General features: G+C 42.9%; 1 protein-coding gene across 8 annotated transcripts in view; it reads right to left on the bottom strand.

Moving 5' to 3' along the window:
• The window catches only part of TRIO (trio Rho guanine nucleotide exchange factor), a 254,175-nt gene that overhangs the window by 12,969 nt on the left and 215,291 nt on the right, over positions 1–25,915 (bottom strand). For 6 of the 8 annotated variants that reach the window (XM_060278041.1, XM_060278045.1, XM_060278044.1 and 3 more), the window contains exons 37-50: positions 24,437–24,532; positions 22,781–22,929; positions 22,139–22,205; positions 18,418–18,521; positions 16,148–16,217; positions 14,752–14,841; positions 13,023–13,115; positions 12,200–12,250; positions 11,728–11,805; positions 10,170–10,361; positions 6,368–6,545; positions 4,450–5,219; positions 1,372–1,619; positions 326–464 (exon numbers count right to left, since the gene is read on the bottom strand). In XM_060278041.1, the coding sequence (XP_060134024.1) occupies positions 326–464; positions 1,372–1,619; positions 4,450–5,219; positions 6,368–6,545; positions 10,170–10,361; positions 11,728–11,805; positions 12,200–12,250; positions 13,023–13,115; positions 14,752–14,841; positions 16,148–16,217; positions 18,418–18,521; positions 22,139–22,205; positions 22,781–22,929; positions 24,437–24,532 (2,325 nt within the window). Of the gene's footprint in view, positions 1–325; positions 465–1,371; positions 1,620–4,449; positions 5,220–6,367; positions 6,546–10,169; positions 10,362–11,727; positions 11,806–12,199; positions 12,251–13,022; positions 13,116–14,751; positions 14,842–16,147; positions 16,218–18,417; positions 18,522–22,138; positions 22,206–22,780; positions 22,930–24,436; positions 25,893–25,915 lie in introns of those variants that run through there. The other 2 variants (XM_060278046.1, XM_060278047.1) reach the window with 2 other exon arrangements.

Below are 25,915 nucleotides of genomic sequence, written 5' to 3' on the forward strand. Positions count from 1 at the left end.
TTAAATGGTATCACATTTACAGTGCAATCCTAAGAAGACTGAGTTCAATGGGATTTACTCTCCAGTACATATGGTTAGCCTGACCAGGGATACTCAAATCTGAATTATATACAGATGTCTTAAAACACGACATGAAAACAGGTCTTCAGCACTTCGTATCTCTAGTAACGAAAGGTAGAAAAGAACACTGGTGCAAATGTATTTCAAGTAAAAAAGTATTGATGTTAAAGTGAGATACTTGTTGTACTGTATAGGCTAAAAGTTGTCCCATTTCCCCCATCCATGGAATTGCGACTAAGAACACAACACGAGGAAGAAAGGTTACCTTCACGGAAACCTTATTGGCAAGTCCATCTCGAGATTTACGGTAACCATTTTCCAGCTTGCCTTCCCTTTTGCTGTCTTTATCTTTTTTCTCAGATTTCTTCCTTAGACGGAGTGCTGTGTGCCAAGATGACGACTTCCTGAAGCCAGAACACAGCATTGTGATTAGCTGGACCCTTGCCTTGGAAAACATGCAGGAGGAGGAACATCTGACAGATAATCCACCAAACAGTTAGTATACGAACAAATGACTGATGAAATGAAATGACATGGTTCTTCTGGTGGCCTTGACACAACGAGTATGAATTCCGTCATCATTTTTACAAGAACAACTAGTTTGAGCCTAGTTCTTGCTGCATTTGTAAACCTGTGTCTAGGCTGCACCCTTTTGGACTGCAGGGCTCAGTTATTTTTTTTTCATCCATACAAAAAAGTTTTCTCCCATAGAAAACTATATATCGGGGGAAGAATTCAAACTCGGCTTTCTCTTTTATCTGTAAGTTTTCTTTGTGGAAAGATCTATTTATTTTTGCATGAGAAAGCACTCTGTTATGTAGGCTTCCATCTGCGTCTAGCTTAAACCACTCCAGATTCTTCACCTCAGTGAAAACTAGGCCTCAGAAATACCTTTCCATGGAAGAAAAAAAGAGAAAAAACCACCTGACTCTTCACAGGCCTGACCCATCTCTGCCTCCTGGCTTCCCTCCTCCCTGCTTCTGCAATTGATTCTGTACTTCTTTCTGCCACAAACTCTCCCTGCTCACTAGGCCCTGTTACCTCTTCAGCTTTTAACATCTCATCTTCCCAGTCTCCCCACTGTTGTCCTACCACCAATCTCCAGGCTCTGAGCCTCCTTCCCTTGGAGGTTCCTCAGCTGGTTCCTTCCAGAATTCCTTTGTGTCCAACCAGTCCATGACAGCCAGCCAGATCTATCACATGTCTGTTTTCCTGCTGCAACAGACCAACACAGCCACTCCTCTGGGGTGCTTGCAAACTAACAATCTTACCAAAAATGTCCACCTTAAAAGGAGCACCCAAGACACTTACTTCATTGTTCCATCGGGGTTCTCAATGGTGACTGCACTGGTATGCCCCAGGACATAGCCGGGGATCCAGCCCTCGGCTGCGGGGCACTGGTCAGTGGCGGCTCGGAACACCAAAAACATGTTCTGTTGGTTGCTGGCTAGAATTTGCACGACTTCTCCTTGGTAGACATTAATCTCATCCTCCTTCACTGCCGTATAATCGTGTGTCACCAGCATGGTGGAGATATTGCTACTGCTGCTACTTTCACTCTGTCGGTGAACCCATCAGGTAGAAAGAGGAAAACAAGGAGGGAAAAGGAGACAGTTTACAAAAATACCAGGGAGGAAGGGGAGAGAACGCCTCTCTTCCATGACATTAGCGCCTAAGAATAGTCATTTCAATAAGCTTGTATTAAAATAAAACCTTTACACGAACTGTGAGTACTGAGATTTTTCAGAACCTAGATAGACCCCAAAGAGCTGTTACCTAATAAACAGAGCAAGTAAATTAAACTGACCAGTAGTTGGAGGAGGGGTTATGTTCTTAATTTCCCACCATTAAGTGTGAACCTGTGGTTTTTATGTTCATGCACTAATCATTTAGCCTCCTTTCTTAAGGACAGGAAAGGGTGCACGTTTGGGCTTAAGAGAATCTCTGTAAACCTTCCATTAAACACCAGCCTGTTTACTCATCAGGAGCTTAAAAGCAGCACCCACCAGCAGCTTAACTTATTGGTTAGTAAACCAACATTAAATCTCAGTTCCCCATTTCAGATGCAACAGGGAATTGCAATTTAAAATAGCCAAGTTAAAGCTGGTGAGTGACAAGTGGTGTGGGACTGACACTACACCTTCTGGTGTACTAAGCTATGGTTTAGTGGGATCATTTTTATCAGAAATGGCTCACTCAGTCATCTCACACTGTCTTTTCTAAACACCCCACATTTTCTGGAGTTTGTAAGCTGCATGCCTTGCCCATCTCAGTGCTGCTAGAGTCATTCTGTCCAGAAAGCATTGGATAGTACTTATTCTGGGCTCAAGAACACCAGATGCCTGAACTAAAACTAAAACCAAAACCTACATTTTTTAAAAATTTTTGGCTGAAATCAGAGATTGGCAGTAATTTAACAAATCCACAGATTCTGCAAAAATGACTTGGGGACAAGATGTTTTCAGCCACTGATACAGGGAAGTATGTCGTTCCTTTAGCCCAATACAATATCTGGAAAAGGAAAGTTAATCGGGGAAGAAATATACTGCTAAGCCTAAAGGGGAAGGTGGTGTTCCTGTTTGCTGGTGAGATGAACAGTATCCACCTTTAGTGCATGGGTGGTGGAGGGACAATAATTATTTTCCCTATGTGTAAGAGTCTAAGAAGCATTTCTTTTTTTAAAAAATAGAGGCAATCTCCCTCCAAATAACTGCAGAGTCCTGTTAAAAGATTTGTTTTGCTTTAAATTTAAGCCACTTCTGGCATTTGCCTGATGCCTAGGTACACTCTCGAACCCAAGACAGCTAGTTCTTAGTATAACGCTACCTACCTCTGCAGCACATTTTCTCCATATGGAGAAATGACATTTTCACCCCCCCCCCGTGCAGCATATTAAGAACACATAGAAATGCAATACTACCTTGAACAGCCCCATCCCTTACAGTGAACGACCTTTTTTTTTTTTACGCTGGCTGCCAAGCTGACATTTTCCTAAGCTAAGAAAACAATTTAAGGAGGTATGCTAAAGCCAAATCAAATAAATATAACAGGAGCTCAGAAACAGAACAAACATGCAAAGCGGAATTTCTTACCCTACAGCTATGATACAGTGAGTGAAAGAGGAAATCAGAAGAGGTCTACGTTGTTAAAAAATAATTCAACCAAGTAGTGCATGCTTTCAAGAAAGGTTCTGAAGGCCAAGTGATGTGCTTATCGAGGTTGTGCGGAGGCTGTGAAAGGAGCTGAAGAAGTGTACCACACACTTAAATTGGGGTGGGGGTGGGGAAGAGAGTGTGGTTTTAAGACCAGCATCGAGTTTGAGGATGCAACTATCGCATCCCCCATGAAGAATGATTATTCTGAAAATAACAAATAGGTGTCCTTTGAATGCCATGTTGCATTTCCAGATTGGCAGCTTTAAAGAAAGGGAGCCGGAGTCTGCTGGCCGACAACCTGATCTTTCCTCGCAGAGCGGGCTGAGAAATGAAATCTCCAGGTGGCCCCCAGTGCAGCGCTTCTTAAGAGAACAGAAGGTAATTTAGCTTGGAGGTTTGGTTACGGTAGCCTTCTATTTGTGTGCACTAAGTGTATTTTTCAGGATTTATTTTTTGTGATGCTGGAAGATTTCTTGACCAGGTACAGATTTTTAAAAGGCAGCAAAGTCAACAGAATGCTTCAGCTCAACCGAAACACAGGAAGCGCAGCCTAACAGAACCTCCGTGTTCTCTGAATACTGGATGGGGGAGAGGAGTGGAGTGTTGAATTCATGTACTGCCATGTGGGCTTCTTGGGTGCATTTGGCTGGCCACTGTTGGGAACAGAGTGGATATTTGCTTTGATCCAGCGGGGCCATTCTTACTTTCTTCAAAGTCTCGCTGGGGTGGGATTTGGGTGTGTGTGTGTGTGAATTGTGTGCCTGTATGTGAACGGGGGAGGAATCCCTGAGCAAATCTGCCTATGATGGAAATACAAGTGAGGCGCCAACTCAGCTCCACCAGGGCAGCTGCACACAGAATGTTAATTTGTGCCTTTGTGTTAGATGGAGGGGGAGGAAGCCAACAGCAAGTTAGTAGAAACCAGACTAGCAGATTTCCCCCCATACCAGCAGAGGTGGAAGTCACATTTAGAGTTAGAAAGGTTTTCTTCGTGTCTGTATACATACTGCAAGTTTATGTCTTATGTATACACACACACAGACGCGACATACGTTTCTACTGAGATTTGCATAGAAAGACTGGGAGCGACTCATTATTTCAGAGCAGCGGTGCAGCACCAGAGGAGAGCCAGAAGTTAGTACGGAGAATGATGGTGACGCACAGGAGGGAGGAGGAGCATGGGAAGATTTTGTTTTTAGAGGAGCTTGCAGGATAGAAGCGCTCCAGCTCTTACCCCATTACTCTGGGTGGAGTGTACTGACTGCTCGCTGGTCGAGGAACATGTGCTCATGCGGTCTGTGTCCTTGCTGTGTGAAGAGTGGCGGTGGACCTGGCGCTGGAGGGAGTCATTGTCCCCGGGAAAAGTGAAGGAGCCAGGGCGGCTGACAGGGGATGCCGGGATGGAGCTCCAAAAGGAGCCCTTCTGCAGGGGGCTGCTGGGAGGAAAGGCTTCCTTGCCAAACGGAGAAGGGAAAGTCATTGCGGGAGGAGAGTTTATTGGCGAGACGGCTCCGGGCCTCGATTTCCCCAGCGCCAGCGATCCCACGCTGCTCCTCGAACGGATCTCCTCCGAGTTCCCGCGGCATTCCCTCTGGTCCACGTCTGCCGTGCCGCAAGCGCTTCCCGGTGCCTTCCGGGGGCTCTCCATTATCGCTTTCATCTTGGGGATCTTCTCTGGTTCCCTCTCTGGACCGTTCTGCTGAGCGTTTGGTACCGGGTGCCTGCCTGCCTGGCTAAAGCCAGCCTCTAGGGTGGTGGTGGTGTGGGGAGGCAGGGAGGAATTGTGAATGGACATACCTGACATCTTGTCTGCCTCTGCTTGGACTGAGGCTGCAGAGGAGACCAGGACTGGGGAATGGTGTCGGACCGGCTGCGGGATCCGGGAAGGCCTGCTACGGCTGGAGCTGGGGATTCCAGGGCAGGTGCCAGGGCCACTGCTGTTGCTGCTGCTGCTGCCACCAGGACCACTGTGGTTCCTCTGGTACTCGATCGGTGATGTCAAGGCTGAGAAAAGTGAGAGGAGTTCACACAAAAATGGAAGGCAATGCACAGCCAGTTGTCAAACAGGGTCTCAAATTCAACTGCCCCAATAACAGTACAGTCGAATCTCGGTTCCCAAACGCCTCTGTTTTAGAATGTTTCGGCTCCTGAACGCTGAAAGCCCAGAAGTAAATGGTCTGGTTTTCGAACGTTTTTTGGAAGCCGAAAGTCCGGCACAGGTTCTGCTTGAGTGCAGGAAGCTCCTGCAACCAATCGGAAGCTGCACCTCGGTTGTCGAACATTTCGGAAGCCAAACGGGCTTCCGGAATGGATTACGTTCAACAACCGAGGTTTGACTGTATCTTCTTTTGCACAATCACCATGTTTTTGGCAGGTATTACTCACACCATCATTCCCAGATAAAGCCAAGCAACTTAAAAGCAAATATATTCATGTTAGCAAATTTTTTGACGTATTTGAAAAGGAACACAATACTATTTATGAAGCAACTGTAATCCAAACAATGGTAGATGGGTATTTTGTGATTAAATTAGCATTGCTTTGTGTGAGTTACTTGAATTATAGTATGGACATACTATGGACAACTTCTTATTTGTCCAAGAATGTCGAAGTGAAACCATATCAGTTATTTTTGCTTTGATGATCTATTTATATGAAATAGTGGGATTATAACAACCATGTGAATAATTTTGGGTGGATGGAAAAAATGGGATTATCTGAAATATGTATCTGTAAATCAGGCTATGGTATCTAGGTATTTTAAACTGAATAAATTGTGGGACATTATTTAGGTTATCTGTGCTAAAAAGAGGAAGTCAGGGCTGGACAAGATATTTAGCAGAAGTTCTTAAAAAAAAGGAAGCTGGACATCCACTCTCGAATATAATTAATTAACAAGCAAGGTAAGCAAAATGACATGACAAACCATTACAGCTGGCTTTTTAACAATTTAGCTTCAGTGTGATTCTACATGGAAGGTTACTGGGCAGGAACTAAAGCCTCTGACAAAAAGCTTCCACAAGGAATGCAAAATCATTAGCCCCATCAACGAACTCAAAATACGAAACTTTTAAAATAGCAGGACCAAGGAAACTGTCTGGAGAGTTTAATTCTGAAACTTTAGTAGGAAGCAGAAATGTAGTTCACTTTACCATTTAGAAAATTACGCTGGTTTTCCAAGATTTGGTTGATTTCGTGGATCCACATTTGGCGGGTTCCTGGACTGGTGGAATGCAAAACAAAAGTCTCCATAACATCACCTGCCCTTGACGTTAGTGCAAATTTACAGGGATCGTTGTCTACGTTTTCCTCCAAGCACAGGCCACTCACCTTCATTAAAAAGAAAAAGGGAGAAGCTTTCAGGAAAATGCTGCCTTCATCCTTTTGTTACTACTTTTGATCAGATAGCATGCGGTAACCCAACAGGAACACCCATGTCGAGGAATTCCCAATAAAGACCACTACGCGAGCAGGTCACAACTACACACAGCCAAAACCAGAAGGGACCCCAGAAAAGGCACTAGCAGTTGGAGAACTTGTTGCACCAGAGCCTATTGGCACTGGAGCTGGGGATGTAATACTCATTTCTAGTCCACTTTGTCCACAGCCCAAACCACACAAAGCGTCAAACAACAATTAATCCAGAATGTGGCAGCTACATTGGTGACTGAGAGTGGCCTCCGAGACAATATAACACTGGTCCTGAAAGACCTACATTGGGTCCCAGTACGTTTCTGAGCACAATTCAAAGTGTTGGTGCTGACCTTTAAAGCCCCAAGTGGCCTCAGCCCAGTATACCTGAAGGAGCGTCTCTACCTCCATCGTTCAGGCCGGACACTGAGGTCCAACTCTGAGGACCTTCTCGTGGTTCCCTCACTGCAAGAAGCGAAGTTACAGGGAACCAGGCACAGGGCCTTCTCGGTTGTGGTGCCCGCCCTGTGGAACGCCCTCCCATCAGATGTCAAGGAAATAAACAACTATCTGTTTTTTAGAAGACATCTGAAGGCAGCCCTGTTTAGGGAAGCTTTTAATGTTTGATGCTTTATCATGTTTTTAATATTCTGTTGGGAGTCGCCCAGAGTGGCTGGGGAAATAATAATATTTCATAATAATAATGATGATGATGATAATAATAATAATAATAGGTAAAGGGACCTTTTATTAATTATTATTAAACTAGCCTGTATTCCCATGCTTACCTTTCTCTTTGGCTAGCATGGAGATAACAGGCTACTAGTCTCTTAGCAGACTAATACGGTAATTTTTTGCACAGGCCAGGCACTTTTGCAAGGCTGAGCTACAATATAATACAAGATGCTGCCAGTAACGATGAACAACCTCTTTCAGTCCAACTTTCATCTCAGGTTAACATTTAACAACAAGCCACTTGCCAACTTGCACCTGCTCCTCTTAGCTCAGCTGAAACACACAGTAGTTTTGCATTAAGTGTGCTGCAATGGCTAGAGTGCTGGGTTTGGCAAACCTAGAATCAAGTCCCCCACTCAGTCATGAAGCTCTCTGCGGTGACCTTGTTTGAATCGTTTTTCTTTCAACCCAACATCCGTCACAGGGCACTGGTGAGAATAAATTGCTGCTCTGTGCTCCCTGAAGGAAGGGTGGGATTCATAAAATTCCGTTCCAGGTTAGTTTGCTGACAAACTAAAGAGCTCTCTGCAGCAATTTTTGGCGTGACCCAGTACAACTTGGGATCTTGACTCAAGTGTGAACAAACAACCCAGAAATCAAACTCGGGAAGTCGTTCAACAGATGAGCTAATAAAGAATACAGAAAGGGACTGCAACATCTTCAAACCCAGTTTGCAAAGTGAGTTGTTGAGGCCACCTGGTGGAAAAACGCACAATGCTTCCAAGTATGATGAGATAAAAGTGAATCATACGGAAAAAGGCCAAGGATGCGTGCTATGGATACACAAAGGGGAGGAGGATGTACTACTATGACACATCCTTAAAACAACAACAACACCAACCTTCATGGAGTTTCAATATAAACATAGATATTGACTTATATCTGAGATAAAAACATGAACAGTAGGCATATGCACAGAAAACAGAAAAAAGGTAAAGGAAGTACAATCATTGCAGTTGACATATGGGGTTGAGCAATGTTATGTTGCCATAAATCAATAAAATTCTTTATGTCATTAGACATTCTTAGAAGAGGTTCATCGTTCACAAGATGCCACCTACAGTTTCCAAACTTACTAAAGGGTGGTCAAGCATTCTAAATGCGGGCATACCTGACTGGAACAGTTTGGATATTATTAGCTTATAAAGCTTTGCCAGACACATGAGAAATAGTCTTTTAAAATTTGACTCCTAATCAACTGCGTTTTGCAATTTCCCCCATAATTAAGAGAAACCACACCTGACTGTGTTCCAGGCCTTTTGGCTAGTTTCCTCCAAGTATTTCCAATTTCTGGCTATAATAAGCATTTGTGCTGCAGCCAACAGAAGTTAATTCCTACTTTGTAATTCACTTAATTTCTTCAAAAAACACTTCCTAAAACTCAGCCACTCGAGGGACAACTCCACCAAAAGGTGGATTTTTATAATGCCAACATTGTGGGGAGACATTCAGGTTTATAAAAGATCGTTTGACCGGGGTAAAGTGCTGACTAAATAGTGTTTTTAAGGTGGCTGCCTGAATATGTGCTGAAATTAGAGACAAGGAGACTCCTGATAAAATGTTGCTCCAGCTTTCCAAGTCAAGCTAAGTACCCCGGTCCTAATACATTTTCAATCTAGTTAAATCCCTTGCATCTATCTAGTACAGGCACCCCCAAACTGCGGCCCTCCAGATGTTTTGGCCTACAACTCCCATGATCCCTAGCTAACAGGACCAGTGGTCAGGGATGATGGGAATTGTAGTCCAAAACATCTGGAGGGCCGAAGTTTGGGGATGCCTGATCTAGTGCTATTAAATTTTGTACATGTGTGACACCTGGTTCCTGGCTTTAGGACCACGTGAGACCATCATATGCCCAGAGGGAGGTTAACGTCACAGGGGCCTGTTGTTGAATGACAGCTTGAGATATAAAACAGCTGTAGCCAATTATTCCAGCCCAGCACCTTCCAGATCTCCCAATTTTCAGCCTCTCTTTGTCGCAAAAGTCTCAAAGTCTTTCATAGACCACAGCAGAAAACTAGGTGGTCCAATTTTGTTATAAAAGGATGGGTGGTAAGGGAAAGGCTTAAGTCGGGACTGTGGTGGAACTGGCTTTTTCATCCTAGTTTTGTAAACTGAAATTGTGGTTTTCAGAAAAGGGCTATGAATTAATATTTATTGGTGTGTGCTACCCCCCCTCCAAGGATAGTATGTAGCTATGCTTGCACAAAGGAAAGGGCCTCTTTTGTGGTGGTGCCCTGATTTTGAAACACCCTCCCCAGAGAAGCTTGAATGGTGTCAACACTAAAACCTTTCATGGCTAAGTTAAGGCTTTCTTGTTTGGCCTGGCATTTAAAGAGATTCCATTTATTGTTGGTTTTTAGTTTTTGTCTTTTGTTTTATGATAGGAATTGTATTTAACTTTTATTGGTTTTCTCCCTGTTGTTGGGTCTACACCACCCTGGCATCTGTTGGATGAAGTGAGGTTTAATAATTTTTAAAACCAATACTACCAACCACTAGGGCAAAGTTGTGGGAAATGAGAGAAAAGATAAGGAAGGGTGGGTTGAATGAAAAATCTTCATGCTGGCGGTTAAGAGCTTAGCTAGCCTTTCACCTCCTGATCATTGGTATATTTTCATTAACCTTTGAAATAAACCCTTTCCCAGTGGTTTTTGCAGAATCAGGAGATTAATCCCATAGGAAGGACACCCACCCACCCTTTAAAGAGACTATGAGCACAGTTGGATTAGAAACCGTTGTCAAAATGGAATTGAACCGTCAAGCCTACTGCATAACTAAAAGAAAAGACATATGCAGAAGACTTACCTTGATACTGTTTTTAAATAAGAATCCTGGCGTTGAGAAGCCTTTCTTTTTATCTAGTGGTTCACTGAATATAACGATCTGTTCAAACAGGAACACCCGCCTTTCTTTGCAACGTGGCAAGAGTCCTGTTTCCTGATCTGTAACCATGAACGTATCTTGCAGCAACAGCTTACCCTGGGCAACAATTTTACCCTAAAAAAGAGAGTCCAGAACAAGTTGAGTGAACCCTTTTTAGACAATCAGCTGAAACAAGTAGTTATATTACCAAAGAAAGCACGGCTAACAATGTTTTTTTTAAAACATTCCACATGGTTATGTTACTGAGAATTTGTGCTGCTCTCTGATTCAAACTATTTCTATATTCTTATGGCGCTCTGCTAAATTTATCCCTGAAGGACTGTAGCTTGTAGAAGACTGAAGATGGGAATCCGAAGGGACATGTGATTGATTAAAAACAACAACAAAATGGCAGAAATAGTGGAATCAATACAGTTAAGATTATAGAAAGAAAATCGCACAATCTCTCATGGTCATCAGGAAGCCTTTTCCCATTCCATGTGATTATGGGTTGTGTGCACACTTCCTTTGGGACACATCTCGAAATGTCACAACCAAGCAGCCCCATCAGACATTAGCAAATGTACAAATAGTGTGGTCCAGGAATGCAGCTCTGCACTTCCACCTGATGTCTATGCTCTGGATGTGTATCATCTGAGCCATAGTTATACAACAGCCACGTGAATTCAGCCTCACTGCACAGTCTCTGTGCATTATATACTGGCTCTTGTTCAAACAACTGTGACATCCAACATCGTATGTCCGATGAGAACAGGGACCAATCTACACTGGTGAGTTATAACGTTAAAATGCGTTATAAAAATCCAAAACCAGAGGGCGCTGTAGAGCAGCAATCTGTCGCCAATGGGCAATTGCATTGGGAGCTATTTTTTAATAGCATTTTTAAATAGTAGATCCAGCCCAGGTGCTCTAAGAGGATGAAAGAGCAGGGAAAAGAGACCATGAGATATAAGTTTGGATGCAAGCCTACAGGGGCATGGTTTCCTGTACTATTCCTATCCTTATGCTCTGCCTCCTGCCAGCATTACAGTTCAGGGACCTAGTAGGGGCAAGCCAGAGAGAAGGCTACTTCCCTATGGTCTGTTTTCAACCTGTAACAGGAAAAAGGCACTTTATTTGGATTTTAGGAGGAATTCTGAAGTTGAAACAAGTCTAAATGTTAAGAGTACATGTACAATGGCACCTCAAGTTACAAACGCTTCAGGTTACAAACTCTGCTAACCTGGAAGAGTTACTTCGAGTTGAGAACGGAAATTGTGTGCCGGCGGCGCAGTGGTAACAAGAGGCCCCATTAGCAAAAGCACATCTCTAGTTAGGAACAGTTTCAGGTTAAGAACGGACCTCCAGAACGAATTAAGTTCATAACTAGAGGTACCACTGTACTTATTGTTAGAATGCTTCCAGGTGACTTGAAACCAGATTGTAATGGGAGTATGTTGTTTGTGAAGAAAAAGGTGCCCAAACCCAAGGAAGGACTTACATCAAATCCTTGTAAACGACCAACATTCATCATGTCGTTGCACCGTTTTGGGACTATGCACATTACGTCTACAGCCCTCTATTGAATCAAGAGAGAGAGAGAGAGAGATTGAGAGATTAGAACAGTCAACTGTGCAATGCCTTTCAGTTATTCTTTTCAAGATTCTCTAAGTTGCCACTACCAAGATTGGTTGCATACATCGAAGAGGCAGGCTATGTAATAAAATTTGTTGGGAGACTGATTCTGGGAACACCCTGCCCCTTCCTGTAATCTCCATGATGAATTCTCCCAAAGTGATGGACCTGCTGTTTTAACCATTAACTCCAGAATAAATGCAACGTGGAAAAACAAAAACAGAACAAACTTTGTGAAGGAGGTCCACAGACTGCAGATATAGAAAAAAATGCTATAATTCTGCTACAACAGCTGTCTTGATGCTGGCATAAATATTTAAAACAGTATTTCTAAGTACCTCTAATTCTGAAGTATCAAGATTTGCTTTTTTGGAGTACTTAAGGAAGTCCTGCAAAGAAAAAGAAAGAACTATGAGTTGACATCTTCCATTAAAATTATATATGTGTGCATATATATTGGACAACCCTGATGATCAGAAACTGCTGATGATAATAAAATGGGCATTTATCTACCATTCCAATTCGGGACTTCTGGGAAGCCCTGATGTACAGCATATCAGAAATAAAATGCTTAGGGTGAAGAAATCAAACAGTAAAAACAAAGTGTGTTTCCTGACTGTACTTCAATTGTTTTGCATATTTACTGTGTTTTTGTTTTATATCGGCAAGTGCTTTAGGTTGTATATTTTATGGTTGTAACCATATGCTATAAGGTGCGTAACAAAACAAATATTATTTTATTCACAAGTAGTTAAATCCCCCACAAAGGGCTCTGCTTTCTCTGAAATTGGCAAACAGAGGAAATGAAACATTCTCATATCTTAATTAACACTAAAAAAAAAAAAATTCCTTCAGTAGCACCTTTACTATTTCCTGATGCATACTTATGTAAACTACCTTAGCAGACACACAGTGCTCCAACAAAAAGAATATTGTGGGTACTTTCTGAGAAATAAAATAAAAAAATTCCTTCAGTAGCACCTTAAAGACCAACTAAGTTTTTATTTTGGTATGAGCTTTCGTGTGCATGCACACTTCTTCAGATTTCTGAGAAATGTTTGCCTATATCTATAAGATGCAAAGCAATCTATTTTTTTTTAATGTGCTCCAAATGCTATACAGCAATAAAAACCCCAACCGAGAGCGTTCAAAGTGCCTTACCTTTAGTAACAATTGGTATTTCATAATTCTCTGCACTGGTTTTATCAGCAAGTCGGTGAGCTGAAGTCGGTGACCCAAACGTTGCTTCAGGTCCTAGTAGTAGTAAAATAGAAGTTCAGAGCAGATCCTGTAACTCTCTATTAATTAAGTATCATCGAGGAGGCTACTTTTGACATCCACTCTAATACAGATTTCCCTTCGGGATTCCTAACAGCTTCCCTTGTATTAACTCTCTAATTTACTTAGCAAAATGAACTGTAAAAAAAAAAAGTTTGCTTTTCAGATTTACAAATTCATGAATAAATATAGGGCTCACGTCTTCCCTGACTTCATTCTATCCACATCCCGAAGAAATCTTTTGAGTCTCATCCCCTTTATCCTGTCTGGGCCTATCATCCCTCATGTTAAAGGACAGCAGTTATCCTTAGGATAGTGGTGCCAATTCTTAGTTACACACAGCCAGACCATCTATGGAGGCCAAACCCGGGGGCTTACATTTTAATAACCTGGGGGCTTAAACGTTAATAGGAAAGGGAGATGATGGTGGCAGCAATCTCAGTCCAGCTCGGGACAAGAAAGACTCACTTCAGCCCTACTGAATTTTCCAGACATTGATTGGCTGGCAAAAGAAGGATACAAAAGTAAGCTATTCCCTTGGATTGTCTGTTGGGCTAAAACTAGTTTTCTATTAACACTTGATGCTCAGTCAATACAGAGGCATCATGTGTTCATACATATCACAGGACCAACACCTATCCTTGTTTGTACCTTCAAGCTGACAGAATCAACACCGTAAACAGAGATTTAGCCACATCTGAATAAGTAGTACAGTAGTCTCTATTTCTCTTTGTTTAAACCAGCGTCGCTTGTGTAGGTTCTCTGCTGTTTGCTTGAGTTCCTTTGGTGGTGAGAGATGTTGGGGTTGGCCTAGGGTGTGGTTGTTCGTTTGTGGTTGTCTGTGGTGGTCTTTGTTTCGTGTGTGAGTGGGGTGTGTGGGTGTTTTGGATCAGGTTAGCCATATTGATTTGTATGCTGTTGGTGGATTTTTGTCATTGTCGTGTTGGGCTGTGTATGTGATAAAGGGGAGCCATACCGAGGTGAAGTCGTCGTCTTCTATTTGTCCCCGTGTCAGTTTCGGCTTATTGGTTAATTTTTCTAGTAAGGCTGTTTCCCATATGGTTTGGTACCATTGGTCCATGCTTATTTCTGACAGGTCTCTCCAGTGTCTGGCTATGGTGTTTCTGGTTCTGAGTTCTGAGTTCTTTGTGATGCATGTGGGCATTATTGTCTTGGAACATGTTTAGCAAGGCCAGTTCTGGGGTTGAATGTCTTTGGCCTGGTGTGTGAAAGCAGCTAGTGATTTGAATTCAGGTTGGTATGACAACATCTTAAGATCCACTTAAACGAGTCGATGTCACTCGGCTTCCTGATGTCTCACAAGTATTGTATGGTAAAATCACAAAGAAAACGATTCCATGCTGCAATTCACCTTGAAGCGGAATTTGATGTACAGAGTTATTAAACCCTAGAGCTAACTGGGAGTTAGTGGGGGGGGGGGAGTTTATTCATTTGGTAACAATAAACTAATTTCAATCTCAGCCACAGATCCTCAGAGAGATAATGTCTCAGAGACTGCAAAGAACAAGAAATTTTGGGAAAGATTATGAGCGTTTTTCTTCTGCCCAGAAAGAGATAGCCAACCCCCTTCTTCCCTGCCTTTGGCACTTACCTCAAAAAAAGTATCAATGTATTCTGAGACAATATGCTCAGACTTTGGTTTGTTTTGGCAGTAAACTATGTACATGTGCAATCTTCTCTCCTGGAGCAGAGGGAAAAGAAAAAGGATGTTGTATTTCATGAAAACGTAAAGCATTCTTGCACGCATCAGAACAGCACAGATCATTAGAACAAAAGCTACCATATTCTACAGGAATATAATGGTCCATATAAGATATTGCATTTTCCATACTGTCTCACCCACTCTCTACCTTGCATATGTTCACATGTCCTTGGATAAATCAAGTGTGCAACAGGCTATAAGAGTAGATGTGGGGGAACTTCTGGCTCTTCAGATGTTGCTGGATGATATTTCCCTTCAGTCCGAGAAAGCATGGGCAATGCTCAGAGGTGTTGGGCATTGCAGTTCAGCAACAGGAGGCTGATACATGAATACAGCCAACAATGATAATTGCAACTGAAGGAGAGCACCTTTTACACAATTAGCCTGCTGGTGGTCATATCTATGTTCACCGCAAGTCTACACTTTGTGCCCAGAGACGTTTGGGATTAAACATGTGGGGAAGGTGACAACTCGTACTACCAGCCTGAAGACAGAGGATTATGATACATGTTACTGTCAAGGCATATCCTCCCTGCTGCCCCCCAAATTAATAAATCCATTTGATATGCAGCCTGGTGTATGAGAGCAGCTGTTTCAAAACTTTGTGACCTCGGGGACTGCTTCCCATTGCCAAGGAACTGTCAGAGCCGGTAACGAACCTCCCTTATATTGCAAAGAATTCTGGAGTGTACTCTAAGGTTGTGGGCATTCTAAGGGCACACTTTTGAGTTAGAGCAAGGTCCAACACTCCACTCTGGCTGTGTGCTCTGCAGGGCTAAAATGACAGTAATGAACAACTCGTATCTTTCAGGAAGCGTGTTCACCATGGCTGATCTTGTTGAGGAGACTTCCACCCCCACCAAATAAAGAAGTGAAGAAATAACCTCTGTTCTTTCAGAGCATATTTCAGATTCGTTGTACACATGGAAAGCCACAAAAGTCCGGCTAAGTAGAAAAATCAGGAAACTAAGTGAGAGTGTAACATATTGCGTGCTCTGTCACTGCCTACACATTTAAGAGAGCACAGAAGGGATCAGTGCTGGAATTTGCTATGTGCATAATTTCTTTATATCTCCCTCATGTTTACTATTCCTGCCACTCTAACTAAGCATTTTGGAAGGCAAAGAAGCAAAGCAAAGTAAGTTCATGCATTTTTTTTTTAAAAAAGGCACAGAATGGAGAATACATGGGTGAAGGTATAAGGGCCGCTTGTATGTTGTCAAATATCCAGATCTATGATCGACACAGCATCTATATACGCAATGAAGAGGAGAAACATACTTACATGTTTAACAAAAAGTGATCCCAATTTTTCTGGATCCTCAAGGCACTTCTCTAATTCTCCTAAAAAGAAACTGAGCAGTACAAAAATATATTTATTATTAGCCTCATTGTGGCAACAGACAACTGATTCAACAGCAGACAACAGTTTGGTTGCATTTCCTCTGCGGGAGGTATCCACTTTCGGAAATAGAAAGGTTTGTGGAAGATGCACCAGTGGATTGGCTGAAGACACTTTTGTCATTTGCCAGCAGCCATATCACATCGCCCCAGTGTTATGTCCAGCCCAGCAAACTCTTAAATGCTGCAAGAAATCCCAGGGTGCCCCTCTCAGCTTGGACACTGCTGAGTAAATTCCCTTAAAACAGGGGTCAGCAAACTTTTTCAGCAGGGGTCCCACTGTCCCTCAGACCTTGTGGGGGGCCGGACTATATTTTGAAAAAAATATATGAATGAATTCCTATGCCCTACAAATAACCCAGAGATGCATTTTAAATAAAAGGACACATTCTACTTATGTAAAAACACCAGGCAGGCCCCACAAATAACCCAGAGATGCATTTTAAATAAAAGAACACATTCTACTCATGTAAAAACATGCTGATTCCCGGACCGTCTGTGGGCCGGATTTAGAAGGTGATTGGGCCACATCCAGCCCCTGGGCCTTAGTTTGGGGACCTGCCTTAAAATTATAATTGCCTCAACCAGCCGTTTGGTTTACTGTGTGGCTGGGACCATTCTGAGCCCAGGCGAAGAACATCTGGGAAAAGCGTAGGTTTTCCTCGAAATGAAAGTTAACAAGCAACAGCAAGGAAGGTCTGTCGTAACTTGGGATTCCTCTGAATCAGAGCTCAACTAACACATACGCCACATCCTCTTCATCACAGAGGCAAATAGCTGAGTAGTGAACACGGTGTGTAGAGTTGCATGTCAATGCACTCATGTTACTTCCAAACTTGAGCAAACGCAAATTGCAAAATTATCTTCATCTAGGGATAAGGAAAATTCCAGTGTAGATGGATCAGGTTACGTGAACCTGCACTAGCAGTTGAGAAACTGGCTTTAATCCAAGGTCTGTCTATTATGTAGTTGCCACCACTCATTCGTAGAGATACTAAAGGGATAGAAGACACAGGAAGGCCATTTGCGGGGCCCTAACAATGTTTGCAATGTTGGCCTTCCACCCACAGATTCTGCAGAGATGAATAAATCCATTCTGAAATGTCTTGCAATAGTCCCAATAGTCCACCAGACAGTTATTCTTGTCTGTAGACTTTCCAAATATAAGGCTCCCAGACACTAGGAGCAATTGCTGCTCTGATAGACCAGAACCAAAATCTAAGATCTCATCTTATGGCAGACTGTGCACAACTGTGAGATGAAGGGATCTGAAACTTTCAGCTGAGACCACGTTCTCGAGCCACAAAGTTACATTAAATCAAGGGACTAATAAGACCCCGACGGCACCATCCTTAGGTACCAGACATGTCCAAATGTTAAGAAACAAACTGCAATATAGAGGTCAGACTTCCGTCTGAAACAAGGCACAGCTAAACCACCTTAGTGCTGAAAATAATTGGCTGATAATTCCACCTGTGGCATGCTGTAAATTGGAAACTGCCCCCAAGCGGTAAAAACCAAAGTAATTTCTTTCTACTGAAATAAACTGGGCACCAGATGCATATCCAGGAATGCCCTTCCAACAGTATCTGTTCATTACAAAAAGCACAAGAGAGCAGGGCAACCTTTGCCTGGCACCTAACCGAGGTGGATGCCAGGTTGAAAGAATACATAATTTGTGTGCCTCCACAGAAAGGACCCCCTTATCCAGTAGCTCCCTGCCTGACACTTGGCAAAGGGTGTCTGAAGGGCTGTCGCATGAAAGATGGAGCAAGCTTGTATTCTCCTGGTCCAGAGGATAAGACCCGAACCAATGGATGCAAGTTACAAGAAAGGAGATTCCAACTAAACATCAGGAAGACGATTCTCAACAGTAAGAGCTGTTTGACAATGGAACCAATTCCCATGAGAGGCGGTGGGCTCTCCTTCGTTGGAGATATTTCAGCAGAGGTTGGATGGCCACCTGTCATATATGATCTAGTTGAGATTCCTGCATTGCAAGGGGTTGGACTAGGTGACCCTCGGGGGTCCCTTCCAACTCTACAATTCTATGGTTCCAGCGTATTATTTTATGCTGATTGGGGTGCCTTTTGTCCGCTTCTTCAGCTGGTTATGCGAGATTAGAAAACCAGTTATGAACAAAAACATACATACTCTCTGTGCCAGTCATATATCTGATGAATGTTGCCAAACACAATTTTGTCTTTCCCTTTCATGTCATCCGGAACACCATCTTCTTTCATGAGTGCCATGTAACCCTGGAGTAAGTTAGTAAGAAAAATGGACATGAGCGCCGCTGTTCACCTTTTTATTACTTTTAACACTTCAAATTGCTGAGTATCTTCTTGCCCCCCCCCCAATCCCCCTGCCGGCTGATGTGTTTTTAATTATATATATGGGCTGGTGGCTGAAAGTACATACAGTGGTACCTCGTGTGACATACCGTCCCTGTTACGAATGCTGTGGGTCACGCACTCCGCTAACCCGGAAGTAGATGCCCCGGGATGCGAACTTTGCCCTGGGATGCGAGCGGAAGATGTGCTCCTGCGGTGCAGCAGCAGTGGGAGCCACCATTAGAGAACGTGTGCCTCATGTTACGAGCGGTTCCCTGTTACGGATGGACCTCTAGAACGGATTAAGTACATAACACGAGGTACTACTGTATTCAGGGTGAAGTCCTAATGGCATAACTAATATGCATTCATTGACCTCGGACACTGAGGTCCAGTGCCGAGGGCCTTCTGGTGATTTCCTCGCTGCGAGAAGCCAAGTTACAGGGAACCAGGCAGAGGGCCTTCTCGGTAGTGGCACCTGCCCTGTGGAACGCCCTCCCACCAGAGGTCAAAGAGAAAAACAACTACCGGACTTTTAGAAGACATCTGAAGGCAGCCCTGTTTAGGGAAGCTTTTAATGTTTAATAGATTATTGTATTTTAATACAGTGGTACCTCTACTTACGAATAACTCTACTTACGAATGTTTCTATTTATGAATGGAGCTTCGTCTGCCATCTTGGATGCGGTTTAGATAGGATTTTTTCTACTTACGAATTTTTAGATAGGGTTGCTTCTACTTATGAATTTTTTCTCCCAATGCATTCCTATGGGATTCAACTTACAATTTTTTTTGACTTACGAATGTGCATTTGGAACACTTTAAATTCGTAAGTAGAGGTACCACTGTATTCTGTTGGAAGCCGCCCAGAGTGGCTGGAGAAACCCAGCCAGATGGGTGGGGTATAAATAATAAATTATTATTATTGATTCTGAGTATGAACTCTTGTTTAAGAAATGCCTCACAGGATAGGATCAACAACCATCAGCCAGTGGTACACAGACTATCTTCTGCCCACAACCTGCCACAAGCCATGCCCTTATTTAGAACATAAAAAACACAAGAGACCCAATGGGAAGCCAAACATTTTTGTGACAGCGTAGTTGAAAATCCTTTTCCAACACGCTTCCACATTGTGGTCAAGTAAGTACTGAAACTCGTAACAAATAATGATTTACTCTTTTTCATATTATCAGTTTGCGTGCTTTACGTATAATGTTATATTGGTCCTTGCCTGGCTTGACACATCAACTCACGGGACCAAGTCTGTGACATGGGAAAAGCAGCTCAGAGAGGCTAAAGGAGACTTACCTACCTGAATATTGACAGCAAATTCATGCTGGATCCAGACTTATGGATCTCATTGGGACTCATTGGGCGTTATAAAAACTAATAATTTTTTATTAGTTTTTAATTACAGCAATTATTATTGGCCTCATTATAACAATACCAATTGATAATGCAATTATTAATACCGAATTATTTAATTTAGTTAAAGTGCCCCCCCACCTGTGCTAGATTTTTTTATTTTTTATTATTTCTGCGTTCCAAAATCTGTGCAAGTATTATTTTCAGTAAATGGAAGTTAACTGTCAATTTTCACCATCAATTTCATTATGAAGGGGTTTAGGGAATCCTGAAATAGTGCCATCTCTATTTAGATATCACGTCCCCAATTTACATCCTGCCTCTAAATACATATAGGAACATAGGAAGCTGCCTTCTCCTGAGTCAGACCATTGGTCCATCTAACAGTGACTTTCTGGGGTTTCCCAGTCCTGCCTAAAGATGCTGGGGACTGAACCTGGGGCCTTTTGCATGTGCTATGCTACATTCCCATTGTATCTCCCCGGTATACAGCTTTCAGTGTTACTTTGGACCAGCCAACAATGTCAAAGTCTTTCACAAATTAGCATAATTTTCCATGTATAAGACAAGGTTTTTTCCACTGTAAAATAATGTTCAAAATCGGGGGTCGTCTTATACATGGATAGGTGGGATGGGGGATTATTCACAGCCGCTTGCAGGAGCTTGTCAGCGGCGATTGTGTGTGAGATTGGTGGCAGCGGCAAGTGGTTTTGGGGTGAGTGATATTCAGCAAAAAGAAGTTGAACAACCCTGGGCACTCCTTCCCCGCCCCCCAAAAGCAGGAAAACTCCTGGGCACTTCCCCACCCCCAAGCTCAACAACTTCAGGCCACCTCCCATTTTCTTAAATTGGAGTCCCCCAAAATAGGGGGGAACTCATACACGGGGGGCGTGTTATACACAGAAAAATACAGTAGTTGTGAACCAGAATAATACATGCGCAGAACCAGCAGCTAACCATTCAGTACACATACCATCCAGTTTATACAAACTGTTTTCTGTTTGGTCATGGACCTGTGTATATTATTGCGTGGGGGGATTTAGTAGCCTGAAACAAGCCTTTGAGGGAGCAAGCAAGCAGATCTGCATTTGCAAGGAATGCAAGCATACAAATTGTCTACTGTGTCATAAAGAGCCCGGAGAAGCCCTATATGTAGAGCAGCCCTGGTGTGGGCAACAAGCTGCTCAATTAGGTTGCACGAATGGACGCAAGTTGGAACACAGAAGCTGGGGTACTCAATACAATTTGTAACTCAACCTTGTGAGCCCTGTGATTCCACACTTCTGATTCTTTCCAGATCATAAATTCAGGACAACAGAAGCGGCAACTCAAAGCAATCCAACTGAACCCAATTTTAAAGTACCTCTATTGTACTTGTTTAATTTGCTGCCACGTTCAGAAGTTGTTCCTAAATCTATTAAGAGGCCTGTTTATTAAAAGGAGTTCCAGCTGTCTGTTCTAAAACTGAAATACTGCCAGCCATTCCACTGCCTACATTCCTGCACAGGGACTGAACAGGCCCCCTTCGCTGCAAATATATTACCAAGCCGGCCTCAAACATTCAACAGCTTATTTACAAAAGAGCCAAGAAACAGCAGGCAGTCCCAATCTCGTGTAGGAATGGAAACTAATTACTGCCAGGATCCACAATTTACATTTTCAGCTGTCCATATGCAGTTAAGTTGGCAGCTTGTAAAAAGCGCCTTCTCAAAGATACTTTACATATGGAATGATTGCTAGCTCATCAATAACACTGGAAACTGTTGTCTAGTCATTACAAATCTTAACCTAGTTCACAACTAGCCAAAAAGGGAATAATATAATGTGACAAAGTAGATTTAAGTACATCCGTACATTGGATCCCGAATGCCTTGCGACTCGAATGTTTCGACTCCCGAACGCTGCAAACCCAGAAGTGAGTGTTCCGGTTTGCGAACGCTCTTTGGAACCCGAATGTCAGACGCGGCTTCCAAGCTCCTGCAGCCAACCAGAAGCTGCAGCTTGGTTGTCGAACCTTTTCGGAAGTCAAACAGATTTCTGGAACGGATTCCATCCAACAACCAAGATACGGCTGTATTGCTGGTAGAATCCCCGAAAGGGGTTGGGTGAAGAGACGTTTGTTTTTGATCTGACTGTAAGCAAGTTGGAAGCACACTAATTTTAAAAGGACATACCTCTACTACGTAACCAAGATCTCTCACATAATCTCTCTCCGTCTCCACTAATTCCTGTAGAACATAGCTGCAAAATTACAAAAAGTGAGAATAATTAAGGGTGGTGTTCTGCAATATGAATTATTTCTATGCATTCAAAGAATGTGACAACAGTAGGGAATACTATGGTAAAATATGGTGTGACTAAGCAACATGAGATTTTAAAAAAAATCTATCTATTTCAAGAATAGTTATAAAAGTACTGTTTCTCATACTGAAATCTGAAGTGTGCATGCCAAGTAGATTTCATATAATCAACATTCCACAAAGGGGCATTCTTAAAGGTCTTACTGGTTGTTGCAGCTACCATTTGTGTGAACTGAAGAGCCCCCAGAAGTAAACATTTGATGTTCCTGAGACTCTCAACTTTCCTGCTAAGTTTTTAAAAGCATTACAAGCACAAGACTGGGGGCTAATGTGCTAGACAGGGGAAATTGTTGCAATTTAGCTGCTTTCCTGCAAAATCCTCCAACAGTCTTAACTCGCTGAATGAAAGAGGTAAAAACTAATGTCTACAATAACACAGATTTTACAGCACAGAAGGCAAAGGACAGATGCTCTTCTTAAGCATAAAAGAGAAAGGGATTGGTGGGCTAGTCTTACTGTCGCCTTTTTAAAGAGCTGGACTTTCGTTCTTCCATCTCATCTATGGGCGAAGAGGAGGAGAGAAGTGAGTTGTCTGAAGGATTGAATGATGGGCTGCTGCTGTCTCCCTGGTCCACCATCAGTGAGCTTGGACGATCCTCCAGAGCCTAAGAGGAAAAGGATAAACAAGTGAGATTGGGGCAATACCATCAGCACAATCTACTTCACATACACATGCTGTAAGCTAAAGGTAAAGGGACCCCTGACCATTGAGGCGCTCATCTCGCTCTATAGGCCGAGGGAGCCGGCGTTTGTCCGCAGACAGCTTCCAGGTCATGTGGCCAGCATGACTAAGCTGCTTCTGGTGAATCCAGAGCAGTGCACGGAAACGTCATTTACCTTCCCGCCAGAGGAAGGTATTTATCTACTTGCACTTTGACATACTTTCAAACTGCTAGGTTGGCAGGAGCTGGGACCGAGCAACAGGAGCTCACTCCGTTGGAGGGATTCGAACCACCGACCTTCTGATCGGCAAGCCCAAGAGGCTCAGTGGTTTAGACCACAGCGCCATCCGCGTCCCTCTACGCATGCTGTACTTTTATCTATTTTAAGAATATGTTGATCATTTATTATTTTAACACCTTTGTCAACTGTGTACGGGTTTTCACAACTCTCTCCTTCCCTGGTGCAATCAAACAGTGGCAAGATGTGTTGCAATGTGTGTGGCCATTTGCAGGCACCTCCTGCAGCCCTCCTTGCTGCACCCAGCAAGCAGTTTCCTTTCGGGTCCACACTAACACAGGCCAACTGTGCCTAAGTGCAGGGTTCCAGGAAGGGGCCTGATACCAGCAATCAAAGCTTGAAGCCTGGATAAATGAAACAAGTTCCTTATCTTGTGAAGTTTAGTACCACGATAAGTGGCGATGGCCGCTAGTTTAGGTGACTGTAATCTGGATTGGCTCTCAGAGCTAAATGAATCTTCATACCACTGAATACCAGATACGTGGACACAAACAACAGGGGAGACTTCTGGTCTGATTCCTCAGTATGGCTCTTAGAGCCAAATGTTTTGATAGGATTCCACGCTGCTCTAAACAGGGGTAGTAGTACTGGTAGTAGTAGTAGTAGTAGTAATAATTTGTTGTTGTTGTTTAGTCGTTTAGTCGTGTCCGACTCTTTGTGACCCAATAATAATAATAATAATAATAATAATACTGTAATAATAATTTATTATTTTTACTTTGCCCATCTGGCTGGGTTTCCCCAGCCACTCTGGGCGGCTTCCAACAAAATATTAAAAAGACAATAAAACATCAGACATTAAAAACTCCCCTAAACAGGGCTGCCTTCAGGTGTCTTCTAAAAGGCAGAGTTGTTTATTTCCTTGACATCTGATGGGAGGGCATGCCACAGGACTGGCGCCACTATTGAGAAGGCCCTCTGCCTGGTCCCCTGTAACCTCACTTCTTGCAGTGAGGGCACTGCCGGAAGGCCCTCGGAGCTGGACCTCAGCTGGGCAATCCATAGCCTTCCGCATATTGTGGGAATCCTGCTCTCATCAGTCCCTGCTAATATGGTTGGGGATGATGAGAGTTGTGGTCCAACAACATATTGAGGGCCTCTCGGGTCCCCCCAAAAGGAAGGAAAACATGCCATCAAACAAACCGGACTCACCATTTTACTTTTCACAAGCTCCTCTATTGCACTGACGAGTTCGGCTGCGCTGGGAGTCTCTGAGCTGGTAGGACGTACCAATAACCGGGAAGATGTCTGCACAAAGGGGTGAAAAGCAGGAGGAGAGGCATCCCCAATATCAATTTGAGGCTATACACATTATCAATGTTTCCCCCTGAGGCATCTTGCTAATGAACAAAATGCCTCTCTTTCCACTTCTATTTAAAAAACAACAACCTCTATTTGACACAAGCACCAAAGGAAGTTTTAAATAAACTCTAGTATTGACAAACATTAATCTGCCTGTGTCCATTTAATGCTTTTATAACACCTGGATAGGATCTCATAATGCTTCGTTTGCAGCTGAATGACTGGGAATATTTTTTTTTTGATAGCCTTAATCTTTTTCTTTCTGTAGAACCTATCAAAGCTACTACGGAAAGTTACAGGTAGGTAGCCGTGTTGGTCTGAGTCGAAGCAAAATAAAAAAATTCCTTCAGTAGCACCTTAAAGACCAACTAAGTTTATATTTTGGTATGAGCTTTCGTGTGCATGAAGAAGAATCGTGTGTATCTGAAGAAGTGTGCATGCACACGAAAGCTCATACCAAAATATAAACTTAGTTGGTCTTTAAGGGGCTACTGAAGGAATTTTTTTATTTTGCTACTACGGAAAGCCAATGCTGGATGTACTGAATTATCTAAGGATCCTTTCCCACCCCTCCCAATTCAACTCACATTATAAAGCCACAGGGAAAAGAACTGCAATGAATGAAACAAAACAATAAATCAACCAACCAACCAACTGTAGAGTTGGCTAAGACTACTAAACAAGGAGCCAATTGATGATTCTAAAAGGGAGCACGCTCATTTTGCTCACCATTCCTTGTGCCATCCATCTCCCTCAAAGGTTAAGTGCAGAGCCTAGAAGATCTCTGTCCTCAAAAGCTACAAGAGGCCAATTTATGGCTGCAACGGAGGATAAAAGGTGTTTTGACAGCAAAGGATATTGGGAGGGGTGGCGGCCACTGAATTTGGCTTTCAGTAATTAGCAAACATGCAAGCCTGTTTGCAGATTGCATGTACCATTAAGTAACTGGAAGCTAAACAAGGCATAATAATATGAACCTCACTTCATATTATAAAGGACCAGCAGGGATGTACAGCATGCAAACACAGGTTACGTTGTTCTTCACCACTGGACGGGACATGTTAAACCAACAGGTGCAATGCTTCAGAACACGGAACTCTGTTCAACCTCATCTATGGGAGCAGAAGATGAGCTCCCATGATTTAAATAATAGTAGTAATAATATGCAAATTTCATGTGCTGTAGTTAGATTCGATGAGACAGGGGACATTGGGAGCGGGGCAAGTGCCAGAACACACAAGAAACTCTAAATGGAGAGGTAGGGAAACTGAGCCAAAGCAGAGACAGAACATAAATCAACATAATGCTAAAGGAAGAGTAAAAACAGAA

The sequence above is a fragment of the Zootoca vivipara genome, chromosome 8 (assembly GCF_963506605.1).
Source record: "Zootoca vivipara chromosome 8, rZooViv1.1, whole genome shotgun sequence".
NCBI lineage: Eukaryota > Metazoa > Chordata > Lepidosauria > Squamata > Lacertidae > Zootoca > Zootoca vivipara.